Source organism: Pecten maximus, chromosome 14 (assembly GCF_902652985.1).
Source record: "Pecten maximus chromosome 14, xPecMax1.1, whole genome shotgun sequence".
Lineage (NCBI taxonomy): Eukaryota > Metazoa > Mollusca > Bivalvia > Pectinida > Pectinidae > Pecten > Pecten maximus.
The window spans coordinates 19,818,545-19,836,975 of record NC_047028.1 but is presented as its reverse complement, the minus strand read 5'-3'; the positions used below and the strand labels follow the sequence as shown (position 1 = coordinate 19,836,975).

General features: G+C 36.5%; 1 protein-coding gene across 2 annotated transcripts; it reads left to right on the top strand.

Annotated features, from left to right (window-relative positions):
* The first annotated feature begins 31 nt into the window (after positions 1 to 31).
* On the top strand, positions 32 to 17,582 carry LOC117341939 (splicing factor 3A subunit 1-like). 2 transcript variants are annotated; one of them, XM_033903816.1, is made up of 18 exons: positions 32 to 229; positions 2,876 to 3,040; positions 3,538 to 3,560; positions 3,937 to 4,076; positions 5,739 to 5,898; positions 6,082 to 6,235; positions 6,714 to 6,785; positions 7,368 to 7,444; positions 8,083 to 8,184; positions 8,640 to 8,817; positions 11,195 to 11,296; positions 11,733 to 11,905; positions 12,334 to 12,473; positions 12,817 to 13,049; positions 13,681 to 13,904; positions 14,547 to 14,648; positions 14,856 to 14,927; positions 15,844 to 17,582. In XM_033903816.1, the coding sequence occupies exons 1-18, from the start codon at positions 115 to 117 to the stop codon at positions 15,943 to 15,945; spliced, it is 2,334 nt and encodes a 777-aa protein (XP_033759707.1). In that variant the 5' UTR covers positions 32 to 114; the 3' UTR covers positions 15,946 to 17,582. The 2 variants fall into 2 exon arrangements, with proteins under 2 accessions (XP_033759707.1, XP_033759708.1); XM_033903817.1 differs by having other exon boundaries at positions 141 to 242.
* The last annotated feature ends 849 nt before the right edge of the window (positions 17,583 to 18,431 follow it).

Here is an 18,431-nt window from a genome sequence, read left to right as displayed (position 1 = left end):
TAAAAGCTTTACGATAACGTCGAAAAGTAAACGGCCTTGACCTTTTTGCTAAGAAGCACCTTGCTGGCGTTCATCGGTTCGGTTTAGAGTTGGAATTGAAAGAAATTACGGACAATGCCGCCCATTGAGGGTACCCCGATGGCGGTTGTGCCAGATGTTAGCTCAAACGAAGAAGCTGCAGTAGCTAAACCAGTCATCGGAATAATTTATCCACCTCCTGAAGTGAGGAGTATCCTTCAATGGTGAGACGTTGTTTGAACGTAAAAAATGCATTATAATCGAAGGTACACAGGGTCAGGATTATACATGTCTTGTCTTTAGTTCGTTCTTCCTTGATAATGGACGAAAAAAGTGCAAACTAGAGCTGGTACCACAGAATACCAAAGTATTTAGTTAAATACCGCTGCATAGTTCAAATAAAAACCATGGCAAGGAAGTCTCGTTAAGGTGTTGGTTTTTGCATTCAATGCCATCTTTTCATTCTTTTTCTCTTTCAAAATCCATTGGTAAAATTTCACAATGAAAAATGGTTTAACGGGATTCCAAAAAATCTATATAGAATTTTCATGAGAAAAAGGGCCCATTTCTTGAAATACTGAAAAAGCTTGTAACCCAAAATTGAACATAAACATATCAGGGGAAATATTTCCAAAATACTAAATTCAGTTTATATAAGTCAAGTTTGTTTCTATCTATACATTATGTAGTTGCATGACTTGAAAATTGTAGGACATCCGAGTAAGCTATGTTGCTCAAGTGCTAGCTATGCCTATAGCTAGTTGATCAGCAAATTTGCAGGAAATGGAAATAAAATCATATAAAGATAATTTCACTTCATCTATGTAACATGTATAGTCTACTGATAAAAATAAATTTATGATAGTACATCTGATGATCTCTTTAGGCCCCTACTATACATGTATGTTAAAATACCAGTATTGGCCTCCTGTACCATGGTTAGAACGAATATTCATACCCTTCCTACACTGCTCTCCGGCAGGGTATGAAGTCCCTCCCATTGCCGATAGTGTAGCAAGCCCCGATGTGATTCACATCAGGCAGTATTAGCAGTGGTTAAATTTTTCTCGGATAAAAAAAAAACATGTAAATTGATGATTCTGGTATCTATGATGAATATTCAAGCAACAAACCTGCACATTACTTCAAATGTTTGACAATAAATAGTAAAATCCAAAACGAGCAAGACACACGGAGATATCAGTTCAAACATACCGCCATCTTTGATACAAGTGTAAAGGTCAATTTCCTTATAAGGAAATCAAAATAAATTCATGCTAATGAGGTTTCCCGCGAGATTTCAACAGAAAAACAGATTCGGAGTAATATATCTCGGTAAGGAAGGTCAATTCGTTCTGAAATTATTTAATTACGCAAAGTAAGATTCGCTTTCTTCACAAGAGTTACAAAAGAGTGGTTAAATATCTCTGATTATGTATTTATTTATCGTAGTAGCTTCATCCATATATGGATCACGGGTTCCATATTTGGGTTAGAATCCTCGCGAGAGTTCTTCGAGAAGTATCATGGCGGATCACGGAGACAACTCCGAGCAGTATGATATCAGAATATGTGAATTAAAGATTTCTAGATTAGACGGTAGGCTAATACATTGCAAAATTGAATTAGAAATGTTTAATTATACGAACTATTACTCCAAAGTTAAACGATATCCGCTATTTGTAGCATTTTCGAGGTTCACTGTTTTGCTACATTACGAGCAATGGGAGGGAATCGTAGCTCTGACGACGACCATCTGTCAAAAATTATCCGTCCGTCGTCCAGAGCTACGTTATCGCAGCTATACCATGGTATGTACCAAAACGTATGTACCATTAAAACTTTACCATATATGGTAAATTATATAATGTTAATGTTGCCCACCTCTAGTGGAAACATATTTACTTCGGCTTGATTAAGAGATCACACCTTCAGACAAGTGTCGGCGCCTGCTTAATAACCAGTATTATTGATTCAGGTAATATTTTTTGGGTAGATGTAAAAACAAATAATAATAATTTACATGATGAGCAGGTAAAATTCAAGTCTGAAATATGAATGAACAAAAAATCCAAATAATTTACATGATGTGCAGGTAAAATTCAAGTCTAAAATATACAGTGTAATCTAGATCTTAGATTATGATTATTGAGGATTACAATAGGATACGCTGTTAATATTAATACAATACTAAATTACAAATCATAATGAAAGTGCAAAGCATTTGATATTGGATAGATACTGTAAAAAATTACGATACTGTTCAATACAAATTTTAAAAGGACCATATTTATCCTCAAATAAGCCTCTTCCCCTAATGTAAAAGCAATGTATTAAAATTTGTGCTCACAAATAAGCTCTCCCCAAACTTAAATACTTTGCTAACTATGATTTTGAAGTTAATAATTTTGCAAAAAATTAAGAAGGGGGGCTTATTTATGGGTAAGGTTTTTTTATAGGTTTTTTTTAATGGTATTAGTATAATTTTATAAAAAAAAAAATGCCTGCTGAAAATTAACAGTAAATAAATTTAAATATAGTTATATACCGGGGGTAAGTGGTCTGATCTTTGGAACTATGGCAAGTGTTTGTAATCTGTCACTATTCACCATCTTTTAACCATAGTCGATGCAATGGCTTGATGAAAGAATGTGGATATGGATGAATATATTGTGGAAGCAGATCTATACATTAAAAAAAGTTTATCAATGTTTCAAGTTCATGTACAGGTAACTGATGAGTAGTGAATTACTAGCACATAATATCATATACAGGTGAGTCAGTGAAGAGGTAAGTTATTTGTTATTTTTATCAATAAAAATGTTTCTTTTTATCGGTCTTTAACACTGAACTCTAGATATTGTTGATAAGACGGCCAGCTTCGTAGCCAGAAATGGTCCAGAGTTTGAGAGCAGAATTCGTCAGAATGAAGTCAATAATCCTAAGTTCAATTTTTTGAACCCTGCTGATCCTTACCATGCCTACTATCAACACAAAGTCAAGGAGTTCAAGGAAGGCAGAGGTAAGGAAATATAGTTTTATTTTTATTAAATGTTTGGAGATTTATTTTATTTGCATATTGTTATTGTGTATTTGCAGTTAGATGTTTTTTAAAAACAGCAATAATGTAATTTTGAACAGAATTCATAAATGTCTATGCATTAAATGTATGTACATGTACAGTTTCTAGCATAATATGTTATGAATATGGTGTGTAATATGTAAATAATCCATTCAGCAAATAAAACAAAAGAAAAAAAGAATATTTTCAGCCACAAGAGTTGTGGACACTTGTTGTTGCCAGTTTAAACATCATGTGATATATCTTATTACATTGCATTGTTATAATATAATTATATATCACACTTTTTTCTGAAATTCACCTTTTGTGTATCAAGTCTTCAGCTGGTTACTTGTGAATTATATTGTAGCAAACCTGAAATGTAGCATCAATATATGATTAGCTGCAATCGCAATTGAAATATTTTTTAATGATATTTATTTTATGTTATTTTGTAGGACAAGAACCTACAGCTCCCAAGGTAATATTGTGTACTTGAAATGTTGATTTATGAAAAATTATATGTTACAGCTGGCCCTAGTTTTATTAACAATCCTTCACCAAGGATATTCCTCAAATTAAAGTTTTGAATATGAAAGCATTACTAAATTTAGACATTGTTTGTGAGAGATATAAAAAACTATATTTCCAGTCACTTGATCAGATTGAAAAAAAACACACAATAAGATATTTAGAAAATAAGAATTCAATATAATGTATATCTTTTGAAATAAAATAATTCAGCTGCCTCTTTTTTGCTTCCATTTGATATAAAGATATAATTACTGGTTCATGATATGATGTTTTAGCAGTTAAGAATTGGTCTTTAATTATTGTGTGTTTGTTTTCTGTATCAGTTTGGTGGTCAGTCAATGCCAGGACTACAGAAGCCTATGTTGGAGCAGGCCCGGATCATTGATATCCCTATCATACCCACAGAACCACCACCAGAGTTTGAGTTTGTTGCTGATCCTCCGTCTATTTCAGCTTTTGACCTGTAAGTATATTTCATTTTCATGATTTGATCCATAATAGTAATCTTTATCTCAATAGATGTGTTCTGTATATAGGGTTGGCGCTATGTGTAGTGTATATATATCTGCTACTGGAGCATTTTTTGTTAAGTGATAATTCTAAATGTTTATTTGTTATGTATAAATGATAATATATAAGTTGAGACAGTGTGTGGGAAAGTTGAGACAGTGTGTGGAAAGTTCAGACAGTGTGGGAAAGTTGAGACTGTGTGGGAAAGTTGAGACAGCATGGCACAAGGGAAAGTTGAGACAGCATGGCACAAGGGAAAGTTGAGACAGCATGACACAAGAGAAAGTTGTGACAGCATGACACAAGAGAAAGTTGTGACAGCATGGCACAAGGGAAAGTTGTGACAGCATGGCACAAGGGAAAGTTGAGACAGTGTGGATAAGTTGAGACTGTGTGGGAAAGTTGAGACAGCATGGCACAAGGGAAAGTTGAGACAGCATGACACAAGGGAAAGTTGTGACAGCATGGCACAAGGGAAAGTTGAGACAGTGTGGATAAGTTGAGACTGTGTGGGAAAGTTGAGACAGCATGGCACAAGGGAAAGTTGAGACAGCATGACACAAGAGAAAGTTGTGACAGCATGGCACAAGGGAAAGTTGTGACAGCATGGCACAAGGGAAAGTTGAGACAGTGTGGATAAGTTGAGACTGTGTGGGAAAGTTGAGACAGCATGGCACAAGGGAAAGTTGAGACAGCATGACACAAGAGAAAGTTGTGACAGCATGGCACAAGAGAAATTTCAGACAGCATGGCACAAGGGAAAGTTGAGACAGCATGACACAAGGGAAAGTTGTGACAGCATGGCACAAGGGAAAGTTGAGACAGTGTGGATAAGTTGAGACTGTGTGGGAAAGTTGAGACAGCATGGCACAAGGGAAAGTTGAGACAGCATGACACAAGAGAAAGTTGTGACAGCATGGCACAAGGGAAAGTTGTGACAGCATGACACAAGGGAAATTTCAGACAGCATGACACAAGGGAAAGTTGTGACAGCATGGCACAAGGGAAAGTTATGACAGCATGGCACAAGGGAAAGTTGTGACAGCATGACACAAGAGAAAGTTGTGACAGCATGACACAAGGGAAAGTTGTGACAGCATGGCACAAAGGAAAGTTGTGACAGCATGGCACAAAGGAAAGTTGTGACAGCATGACACAAGGGAAAGTTGTGACAGCATGACACAAGGGAAATTTCAGACAGCATGGCACAAGGGAAAGTTGTGACAGCATGGCACAAGGGAAAATTGAGACAGCATGACACAAGGGAAAGTTGTGACAGCATGGCACAAGGGAAAATTGAGACAGCATGACACAAGGGAAAGTTGAGACAGTGTGGGGAATGTTGAGACTGTGTGGGAAAGTTGAGACTGTGTGGGGAAAGTTGAGACTGTGTGGGGAATGTTGAGACTGTGTGGGGAATGTTGAGACTGTGTGGGGAAAGTTTATACTGTAGGAAGTTTTGAATAAGTTTGGAAAAAAACTAATGTATTATTCTGTCAATATATTATCCAAACAGTTATAAAAAATGCACTCAATTTATTGTTGGTTTCGGTAAGTACAGTACAAGCATGAATACAGATATTTGAAAAATAAAGTCTAATTGTTTTTCTAACAGGGATGTAGTCAAGTTGACTGCCCAGTTTGTTGCCAGAAATGGACGCCAATTCCTTACCAATCTGATGAACAGAGAGCAGAGGAATTATCAGTTTGACTTCCTCAGACCACAGCACAGTCTCTTCAATTACTTCACCAAACTTGTGGAGCAATATACCAAGGTTTGTAAGCTATTTCACCGATCTTGTGCAATATTCCAATTATGCCAAAAGTGTAGACAGTAACATCCAGTAACAAGTTCAAGGGTTAAGCTCAATTCCAAAAGGACATGCCTGTCTTTTACAATAACATGCCATATCACCAAACAACATAATTCATGGATAATATGGTGTTTTTATTTTCAGATCTTAATTCCTCCAAAAGACTTGCTCGAACAGCTCAAGTCCGAGAGTGATGACTATCACAAGGTGCTGAACCAAGTGAAGTACCGCGTGGAGTGGGCCAAGTACCAGGAGAGGGAACGAAGGAAGGAAGCAGAAGCTATAGAGAGAGAAAGAGGTCAGTACTGTATAAAAATAGATACAAAGGATGGAGACAGAGGCTATAGAGAGAGAAAGAGGTCAGTACTGTTTAAAAAATAAATAAAAAGGATGGAGACAGAGGCTATAGAGAGAAGAAGAGGTCAGTACTGTATAAAAATAGATACAAAGGATGGAGACAGAGGCTATAGAGAGAGAAAGAGGTCAGAACTGTATAAAAATAAATACAAAGGAAGGAGTCAGAGGCTATAGAGAGAGAAAGAGGTTATTAATTCTTCTGTGTCACAGTGTTGGACAAGATTCTTTAATGTTCTGTTAAAGTAAATCCGTCAGGAAATTTAGCTGATTTGAAAATAAATTACCTGCACAAATGTTCTAGCCAGACTCTTAACTGGTGAAATAGAGATGTTTATTTCAATCAGAATGGTCAATGACATTCTATATATCAGATTATGTTCATCACTGTGATGAATGATTTATGTTCCCATGTTTTTCAGTGGCCTACGCCCAAGTTGACTGGCATGACTTTGTAGTGGTAGAAACAGTGGACTTCCAACCCAGTGAACAAGGTAAGGGCAATGTACAGGTGTCTATTTTAGCTTAAAATATTGACTCAGCCATTAATTCCTAATAAGACTTAGTGATATCTACTTAGTGATGTATACAAATTTGACAGAAACACTCGGTTTTAAGTTTTTCCGTACTCATTCAAATTTCATGGTCACTATTGGAAGTGGCTGTTGGGTTTGTCCTTTGGGCATGGCATTTTTCAAAGCACATGGCTTATTATTTGTTAAATGCATATTTCGTTAGTCAGTACTTACATTTGACTATGCTAACCGGGGAATAGCACAAACATGTTCAAGAGGCGAGTACAGATGGAGTTAAATATTAGAATGTCAGTGGAGTATTTAGAAAATGGCAGTTCTATGATTGTTCTTTTTATAATGCATATAATTATAGCAGTTTGTGTATTTCAATTATTCATTTACTCATATGAATTTGAGAGAATTTCCAGTCCAAATTGGAGAAAAGGGAGATCACTGTGTTGAGACTCAGGATAGAGTGAATTCAGAGTATAACAGAAGACATCACATGCATGTATAATTTTGAGGTAGAATCTGATGAAGATGGCTTTTGTATTTTCTCAGGTAACCTTCCACCTCCGACCACACCCTCAGAAGTGGGAGCTCGTGTGCTGGCCCAGGAGAGAATAGACAGAGGAGAGGTAGGTTTAGGAGTTCTAACAAACAGAAAAGTTAGTATTTCTGCTTACATATAAATACCTAGATATCCTCCCCTGTAGTTTTGACCATTTTCTTATCTCAACTTTTAATTTCCTACATAGTGATTTTACGTATAATTTACAAGTCAGTTAGAATCAAATACAGTGATAGTTTATAACACATACTCAGGGCTATTCCAGCAGCCGGGACGACTCCAGGTTTGTCAAATAGGGACCACACATAGAAGTGATTTTATTTAATTGATAAATTTTAATAAGAGTTATTTTCTCCAGCACCCACCATGTATAGAATTTCTGTTTTCGTGGAGTCTTCCTGTTAGATATATATTTCACTGGAATAGACCTCAACAAAAGAGCTGTAATGTTTTTGTTGTCATATCTCCAAATTTAATTCTGTGCTAGACATCAGACAAGGCAGTTTGAATTTTTATATTACAATCAAACTTCAATATTTGTGGAAAATATATAAAAAGGGTTTCATTTTATTTTCAAACAGATATGTTTTGAAAACTTTGATTAAAAATGTGAGACAAGATACAGGAAACCTGTGGCATGGGAATTGTTTAAGAAACATTATTGAATGAAGTATATAGTTATCTTTGTTAATTTTCTGGTTATAGGTGGATGAGGGAGAAGAGATGGAGGTGGAGTCCGACGATGAAGACGAAGTGGAGATAGAGAAGAATGTTGGAAAGGCAAGACAGGGAGAGATAGAGCTACAGGTAACAATTAAAAATCAATTTGATCACAGCTGAAAATATGGTGAAACTCATTTTACCTCACATCTTGTGTTTTTCTTCTGCCTTGATTTCAACATGACATATATTTAAAGTACAGTCAGACTATGTTATCTTGAAGTCATTGTGGTCATGGAAAACTGCAAGCTATCCTGGAAATTCAAGAAAACCAAGTGTATATCATGGAGAGTTTTACTGCTGGAACTGGATTTTTAGCAGGGTCTCTGAGTTTAGATAATCATGGATATTTTGTCCCTCATATTCTAGATAGTGAGAAAAGAACCATGTATGTTTTAGGATGTGAATGCTATCTATTTCTGCTTTTGTTTTTGCTATTAGATTGACATCAATGTTTTTAACATAACATATGTCTGTTTACCTCTTGACAACATACATATGTCTATTTACCTCTTGACAATATACATATGTCTATTTTACAGGACATGGATGAGTCTTCGTCATCCGACGAGGATGAAGGAGAAGACTTACGGGAAGTTGCCCCACCTCGGCCTCCGGCCCCTGCCCCTCCACCACCCCCACCACCCAGCGAGATACCAGCCCCACCCCTCCCACCTATGCCAGATCAGGTGGTGGTTAGGAAAGACTACGACCCTAAAGGTAACAGATTGATGATATGTTTGGTTTGTGTTAGAAGGGGCTATGATTGTTGGGAACAGGGACTGATCCTAAAGGTGTTAGAGGGGCTATGATTGTTGGGAACAGGGACTGATCCTAAAGGTGTTAGAAGGGGCTGTGATTGTTAGGAGTAGGGACAGATCCTAAAGGTGTTAGAATGGGCTATGATTGTTAGGAACAGGGACTGATCCTAAAGGTGTTAGAAGGGGCTATGATTGTTAGGGGCAGTGACAGATCCTAAAGGTGTTAGAAGGGGCAGTGACAGATCCTAAAGGTGTTAGAAGGGGCTGTGATTGTTAGGGGCAGTGACAGATCCTAAAGGTGTTAGAAGGGGCTATGATTGTTAGGGGCAGTGACAGATCCTAAAGGTGTTAGAAGGGGCTATGATTGTTAGGGGCAGTGACAGATCCTAAAGGTGTTAGAAGGCACTATGATTGTTAGGAACAGGGACTGATCCTAAAGGTGTTAGAAGGGGTTATGATTGTTAGGAACAGGGTCTGATCCTAAAGGTGTTAGAAGGGGCTATGATTGTTAGGAACAGGGACTGATCTTAAAGGTGTTAGAAGGGTCTATGATTGTTAGGAACAGGGACTGATCTTAAAGGTGTTAGAAGGGTCTATGATTGTTAGGAACAGGGACTGATCCTAAAGGTGTTAGAAGGGGCTATGATTGTTAGGGACAGTGACAGATCCTAAAGGTGTTAGAAGGGGCTATGATTGTTAGGGGCAGTGACAGATCCTAAAGGTGTTAGAAGGCACTATGATTGTTAGGAGCAGGGACTGATCCTAAAGGTGTTAGAAGGGGTTATGATTGTTAGGAACAGGGTCTGATCCTAAAGGTGTTAGAAGGGGCTATGATTGTTAGGAACAGGGACTGATCTTAAAGGTGTTAGAAGGGTCTATGATTGTTAGGAACAGGGACTGATCTTAAAGGTGTTAGAAGGGTCTATGATTGTTAGGAACAGGGACTGATCCTAAAGGTGTTAGAAGGGGCTATGATTGTTAGGGACAGTGACAGATCCTAAAGGTGTTAGAAGGGGCTATGATTGTTAGGAACAGGGACTGATCCTAAAGGTGTTAGAAGGGGCTATGATTGTTAGGAACAGGGACTGATCCTAAAGGTGTTAGAAGGGGCTGTGATTGTTAGGAGTAGGGACAGATCCTAAAGGTGTTAGAATGGGCTATGATTGTTAGGAACAGGGACTGATCCTAAAGGTGTTACAAGGGGCTATGATTGTTAGGGGCAGTGACAGATCCTAAAGGTGTTAGAAGGGGCTGTGATTGTCAGGGGCAGTGATAGATCCTAAAGGTGTTAGAAGGGGCTGTGATTGTTAGGAATAGGGACTGATCCTAAAGGTGTTAGAAGGGGCTATGATTGTTAGGAATAGGGACTGATCCTAAAGGTGTTAGAAGGGGCTATGATTGTTAGGAACAGGGACTGATCCTAAAGGTGTTAGAAGGGGCTGTGATTGTTAGGGGCAGTGACAGATCCTAAAGGTGTTAGAAGGGGCTGTGATTGTTAGGGGCAGTGACATATCCTAAAGGTGTTAGAAGGGGCTGTGATTGTTAGGGGCAGTGACAGATCCTAAAGGTGTTAGAAGGGGCTATGATTGTTAGGAACAGGGACTGATCTTAAAGGTGTTAGAAGGCACTATGATTGTTAGGAACAGGGACTGATCCTAAAGGTGTTAGAATGGGCTATGATTGTTAGGAACAGGGACTGATCCTAAAGGTGTTAAAAGGGGTTATGATAGTTAAGAGCAGGGACTTATCCTATTGTCTGCATCATGTTATGTTTGTATTTTCAGGTATAGATAGAGAATTTTTGAAGTTTGATACAATATTTCAAAAATTGCTTCATAATGTAGATGAGTTAAGTTATTAGAATTCCTTCTTGTTATGGCCAGTGATAAGTAAATTTTTACTGTGGTCATTTTCATTAGATGTCAAATCTTGTTAAAGATGTGACAGGAAACTGTGAGGAACTGTTTCTAGAACAATTAGTAACAAGGTTGTTATTTTCCAAATAATACTTGTCTATGTTTTTCTGTTCATCAAATATATAAACTTTCATTGCAGTTTTTAGTGATATGTAGGCTTTTGTTGGACAACCATATCTACTCTGCTGATATCGTGTTGATGTGAAGGAAAGTGTTGTATTATGTAACATTATTGTACATGTATCATAGTATGATTTGTATTACAATGTAGTATATATGTATAATACAACAATATGTTGTGTGGTATAACATGTATTGTATTATAATGTAGTATGTAATATTATACTGTATAAGATGTTAAGTACCCTGTGTATGAACTTCAACCTTTGTATACTATATGAGTGTTTAATTTTCCTCCAGCCAAGGCCCTGCCACCAGATGATACATCGGACCAGTTCCTGGTGTCACCTATCACTGGCGAGAAGATCCCAGCCCACAAGGTCCAGGAACACATGAGGATAGGTAATACAGACACTTATAATTGCTGTAATAGATACATTATCCTAATAGATTCTAGGAATATTCTGAAATATGATAGCCATCTATATCGTGATATTACTAATGGATTGAATAAAAGTAAGATTGCGTGTACATTATGTCATCAGCTTCAAAAAGTACATCACAATTTTACAAAAGAGGGTGTACCCATGATAAAATGATATTCATCTTAATTTATTGGTGCTGTATTAGAGAAGATTTTTCTTCATGTTAGATATAAGTTATCAGTAGGTAGCTATGGATCGGAGACTTGATATTGTTGGAATCATTTAAATATGTTTGCTTAATTTTTTTTTTTTTTTTTCATCTGTTTTTATTTAGTTTTATACAGAGTTGTACCCGAGTTTGCTTGCTTTAACCTCAAGTTGTTTCTGTTCTAACATTTAGTTTCTTTTATCAGGTTTGTTGGATCCAAAGTGGATCGAGGCACGTAAGAGGACCATCACAGAGAAACGAGACCAAGAGGAGGTGTTTGCTCCAGGGTCGGCCATCGAGAGCAGTCTGAAAATGTTGGCAGAGAGACGTACTGATATCTTCGGTGCTGGTGTAGAGGAAACCCAAATTGGTAAAAAGGTAAGGAAAATGATCCAACGTATTTTAATAGTGTTATTTTGTAGATTTATAACTCGATCATAAATGAAGATTAACTTAACTACATTAAATTCATGTAAACTTAACTACATTAAATTCATGTAATGTTTATTCTCTTTGTGATAATCTGCTATTAATTATTTCATTCACGATAGTGTTGCAATAAGTGCCTTCTATAAACAGGAATTAATATCTCTCAACATTACTGATTAAAATCCTGGGAATATTGACTAACAACTACTTCTCAGGCTAGTCTGTGATAGAAATATTTAATCTTAACTACTTTAATATCACAATGCACTTTGTCTAAAGCAATTTCTAAATTAAATTAAAAAAAAGTGTGCTAATTGTCATTGGTTTGAGTAAGTCTAGCTTGTTGTGGACAGAGAGTTTGATGTTTTGTTTTACAGATTGGTGAGGAGGAAAAGAAGGAGAAAAAAGTTGTGTGGGATGGACACACAGCGTCCATGGAGAAAGTCACACAGAAGGCTCGGGAGAATATCACCATAGAGGAGCAGATCGCTGTCATACACAAAGTCAAGGGGCTCCTGTATGTGTTCCTTTTCCATTGTATACCAGAAATATAGAATCTTATTAGGGCGGAAATGTTTACATGTGTAAACAGAACTGTAACAATAGAAAATCGTGCATATTTGACTGGGAGGGATTCAAAATTGTACAATTGGTGGGGCTGACCTCTCAGGGGCAATGGTTATAGATCATACTTGCCTGGTTTTAATAAATATTATAGTAGATTAATAATGATGTTACTTCTAAAATTTTATCCTTTCAACATTATGATACATTGTAACTAAATTTCAGGATGAAAAGAAACTAAAATATTTCTACATTGTCATTATAGATATCATATTTGTTTAACAAATTTATTACAGGCCAGATGAGGAGAAGGAAAAGATTGGGCCTGCCATACCCAAACAGCCTCCACCACCAAAAGCTGCACCACCCCCTCCCCCTCCGAAGTCTCAGCCGCCACCACAGATTCCCAAGTCAGCACCTGTACAGAAGATGCCTCTCCGGCCGCCACAACAGCACATGCCACAGCCTCTGATGCAACAGCCTCGTGGTGGCCTGATGGTGCTGCCACCAAGGCCACCGATGCCACTAGGTAAATAGTAGTTCAGTCTTAGAGATAAACTTGACGCCTAAAATAACTCAGAGATAAACACTTGACAGCTAAAATAACTTGTAAAAGACAAAAATATTCAAGTTTACATAGAATCTAACATGACTTTCTATTTCCTATGATTTTTTGTTTTAAAGATTCTCTGCAAGGTAAAAACTATTTGTATTGATCATGAGTTCCATGATCTTGTATGAGTTTGCAACCTTATTTTCACCTTTATCAAAAGTTTAGGGAAATTTTTGCAGAAAACGGTCTTGCTTTCTTGAAGTTGTCTGATCTTCATATTTTTTTCTTCTTTGTGACATCACAACAGTTCCAGTTGTATGTTGTAACTCTTTGAAATCTGCAAGAGTCTGCATTATTAGTCCCCTACCTGTGAAACTGGGAGAACTATAGGTTTCCTCCCCTTCTGTCTGTCCGTCCGTACATTAAATTGTAAATTGGTGGAAATTAGTATGTGACTTTAGTATGATCATGATTCGCTACAGATCAATTTTGAGTTTCAGGGTTTTTCGGTCAAGGTTACTGTTACTGTTTTTAGTGGGGGCAGGAAGGGGATATTTAGTGATTTAGCTTGTGTTCCAATATAAATACACGTATTTGTTCCTAACAGGAATCCATCCTCAGATGCACATGCCACAACATATGATGCCTGGCCCCCATGGGCCTCCTCATCCCCCAAATTATCCTCCCTCTCTGATGGGCAACAGACCTCCTGGTCCCCCACACAAGAGTCACCACCCTCCGCCACCCTCAATGGAGGACGAACCTATGGCGAAAAAACAGAAAACGGAGGACCAACTTGTTCCAGAAGGAGAATTTCTCAAGAGGAACAAGGTTAGATGTTATACTGTATCTCAAATCTATGTGGCCTGAAAATGTGAAAAATATTGTTGTTCTGTTGGTAAGGGAAATGATAGCGAAGAAGTATATCATGACAAAATCATGAACAATATTGAAAAGGTCAATTCCAATAAAATACATATCCCACAGGAGGACTCCAGAAATGAGAAAATGGATGGTTGGCACGAAAGAAAAGATGTCTTATCATTTTGTATTATTTTAGTGATTCCTGTTTACTGGAAATATGGTGATGTTCGCAGGGGATTTAATTTTGGTATGATCGTGGTCATTAAATATAACGCAACAATAAATACTCGTCAAATAATTATAGAAGTCTTTACTGCAAAATATAATGCATGTACCCTCGAACTGGCTGACTGGGACAGCCGCGAAGTATGATACCTGCAAATAATGTCTTGATAGGGACAACCAAAAAATATATGGCCCTGGAAATTTAGCAACTATACAGTTATACCTTGAATCCTCTCGTTGGGTAGACATTTTAATGGAATAGCCCTAACAGATTAATGACCACTGGTAGTTGGTATATAGACTTCTCCAATTGAAGTAAATATTTTGTTATAAAGCACTCTGTCATTCTTATTGTTATCCTAACATTGTCTTTTATGTACATAGGGACCAGTCACCTTCAAAGTGGTCATCCCAAAGGTCACCGAGAAGGCCGAATGGAAGCTAAATGGTCAGACATTGTCCTTCACACTTCCTCTCACAGACACGGTATGTACACTGGTCAATGCTATTTTGATTTTGAACCTTATTTCCACCTTTTGTTGTCAAAATATCTTTTCAATAATGAAAATATTAAAAAATCATTTTAAATATATGCACTTCCACAAAGTAGAATTTTAGTGTAATGTATCTGGAGGAAAATAGCAAATAAAAAAAATGTCCATAATCATCTACATGATCTTTTCCTGTTTACAGATCTCGGTAATGAAAGCCAAACTGAACGAGAGTCTAGGGCTCCCAGCAGGAAAGCAGAAGCTACAACACGAGGTAGGCTTTGTTACAATAATATAGAAAAAAAGTTGTTTCATTTCTTATCCTTTAATCAAACACCTCTTGGAAATAGATTTGACTGTTAACCAACATTAAAGGCATAAAAACACTGTTTATTACCTGATTAGCCAAACATAATCGGATATAGACCATTTAAGAAATAACCTTTTTCTATATCATTGGAATGCTTGGATGTGTTTGGATGTTCCACACCAAACAATACTTAAAACTCATCTTACTTTGACCAGTAAACAGCCAGCGTGTTAGCATCTTTATAGGGTAGGGATTCAAAATTGTACAAATGGTGGGGCTGACCCCATGGGGGCGGAGCCAAAAGGGGTCAATTTGGCTAAATTGATATAGAAGGCCTCTTCTCTGAAACTAAGCAATGGATATCGCTCTTATTTGACTGGTAGCATCCTTATTGGGTAGGGATTCAAAATTGTAGAAATAGTGAGGGCTGACCCCCTAGGGCCTGAGGGGCGGGGCCAAATGGGGTCAATTTGGCAAAACTGATATAAACAACTTCTTTACTGAAACTAAAAATGGATATCACTCATAGTTGTCTGGTAACATCGTTTTGGGGTAGGGATTCAAAATTGTACAAATGGTGGTGCTGACCCCCGGGGGCCTGAGGGACGGGGCAAAATGGGGTCAATTTGGCTAGATTGAAAAAAACAACTTCTTCTCTGAAACTAAGCAATAGATATCACTCGTATTTGACTGGTAGCATCTTTATGGGGTAGGGATTCAAAATTGTACAAATGGTGAGGGTTCAACAAATAAAGCTATTAGCAAATGGAACATAAACATTATTTTGATGTTTGATCAAATAAACCAGGTGAGTGATACAGGCCCTCTAGGCCTCTTGTTCATGAAAGTTACATACAAAAAAATGATCTAATTTTTACAGGGAATTTTCATGAAGGATTCCAACACTCTGGCTTACTACAATTTCTTGAAAGGAGCTACTGTTCAACTACAGTTAAAGGAAAGAGGAGGACGAAAGAAGTAGAAAAGTCCTCTACAGGAAACCAGTGCTTGTTTTCCAAACCAGGATCCTATTACGCAGTCTGGACCGCAGTTTTAGTATAAATAGATGAGGGGATATTGGGATACATATGCCAACAAAAGGCATGTAAGATATGATGTAATTTTAAATTAGAGGGATATTGATAATAATTTAATGTGAAAATGAATATCTTTAAAACAAGAACTTTATATGTTGCTGATATATATACTGTAAATGTGGTTATTTTTGTGGGTGGTTAATTTTGCGATTTTTATATGTTAACTATACCCATAGGGGTGATTTTCTCAATCAATCCATCTTCGTTTGTAGTTCGAGACTACGCAATTTGATATCAAAATGATGCGCATGAAGGAAATTTTCGTGATCACAAGGACTCCGCGTTATTAGCAAAAATTTCCCGCACGCATAAATTTCAATTTTTACAGTAGCTATAAACATGATACTCTTACTATCAGAACCCGACATTTAGATTTCACTCTACGTATGTAGTATTATACATGTGTATAATATACATTGATGTTTGCTATGTACCTGTATAGAGGACATTCTGGGAAATAAGTTCAATACATACAAATTATCCTTTTGGTATGCATTATTTCGTTTATAAATATTAACAATTCATTGATTTGTTATAGTAGCTGAATATATAGAAAAAAGTTGATGATAGGAGACTTTAAATACCTAGGACCCAGCTTAGGTTTTGGGATGTAAATTCATACCAAATCTTATTTATTTTGGGTTATCTGTATGTGATGGTAAAATTGTTTGAATATTGACAGAATTCTGTATTTTTCATTCAGAAGGACAGAATAACAATTAAGATATTTTGTTATTATAATTATATTTTGTTTATTTACATTGTCCAAAGTTAGGTTACACGGCAAAGTAGTACTGTTGGTAGACTTAATTTATCTTTTGTAAAACTGAATAGAATATTAATTACTTTGTATATTAAAATCCCTGGATGTTTTGTATCTCATATGTTTCAAAAGGAATAAATAAGACTTTATCCAACTGTTTTTTCCCCCAAAACTTTGAAGAAGTTATGAATTGACATAACGTGTCAAAATCTGTTAATGGTATAGGTTACGGAGGATGTCTTGCCTAATTTAATGCATAGACACCAAGCTTAATATTCCATCTACACAGCCATTTGAATAATAAATGTAAGTGTGTAATTTATGAGATATACTCACAATGACCGCCCAATAGATGTGTACCTTGGCATATGTTTGTGGAACCTTGTTAGTTTTGTGTACATGACTTGATACGTAGGTACATCATGAAAAGGCGTTGTAAATAATGATTATCTGTGTATTTTACCAAATATAGTTGCATCATTGTCTGATTTGAGTTTGCTCTTTGACCTTGAATTCCACTTTAGATATGCATGTTTCCGAAACATATTTCAGCCACTGGACATACTTATGTATATATGAAAAGATGCTAAAAATCCATAAACTGTGACCACTATTTGACCGTTACATGGTCAGCTACCTGTTACTTAAATTCACATGATATAATTAATAAGAGATAAAAAAGAAATCCTCACCCCCTAGATTTCATTATATCTTTGCTTATCTTGTGGCATTGTAAATAAATAAAATGATTGGACATTGTCAAATTGTTTTGAGTTTTATTTGATACTCTGAAAAAAAACTTTGCATCTTTTACAAACACTTTATTCGCTATCATACTTTGATTACCATATCCTCAAATAAGCCCCCTCCATTAGTGAAAAAAATAGTACCATATTGTCTTTAATTAAGCCCCCTTCCCCTAATGGAAAAAAAAAATGGGAGGGATTATTTGCAAACCACTTTTAGATACTGTAATAATTTCAATATTGGTGATTCTGCAAAGTTGAATAAAGGGGCTTATTTGTTGATGAATACAGTACTAGACTGAAGATAGAGGAAATTCAGAGAATTGTGGCCCAGAGTGGTGTCTCTAGTAGTGAAGGTTATATTGGTAAGACTAATCTTCTACCAATAAAATCTCTACCAATTACTATTGTTCTCATCATATTGTGATATTTTAAGATTTTGACAGAACACTTATTTGTTGACACTGGATTCTTTTATACATATTTTGAATGTTATGGCATGGACTTTTATTATATAGAGTGGCAACTACAAGTATACATACATTGGACATTCGGAGGGATGGAAGATCTTTGTCCTATTCTGCTTTCATAATATACATGTATACTGTTCAGAATGTGTAGCCTGTGTAAACAGTCTTAAATATTTAAAGTGTATGTGTTATATCTACAAAGCAGTCTTACCCATTCCAATCAGCTGTTAGGGGAACGTAAGGACAGATCAACATCATTCCTAATAAAAATATTGTATGTGCAATACAGATAAATCATAACTTCGTAGTTTTTAGTCCCCATAAAAAAATCGGCATAGAAAACCATTGCATCTACACGTAACATTAGCCTCACACACAGGCCATAGGTTTAC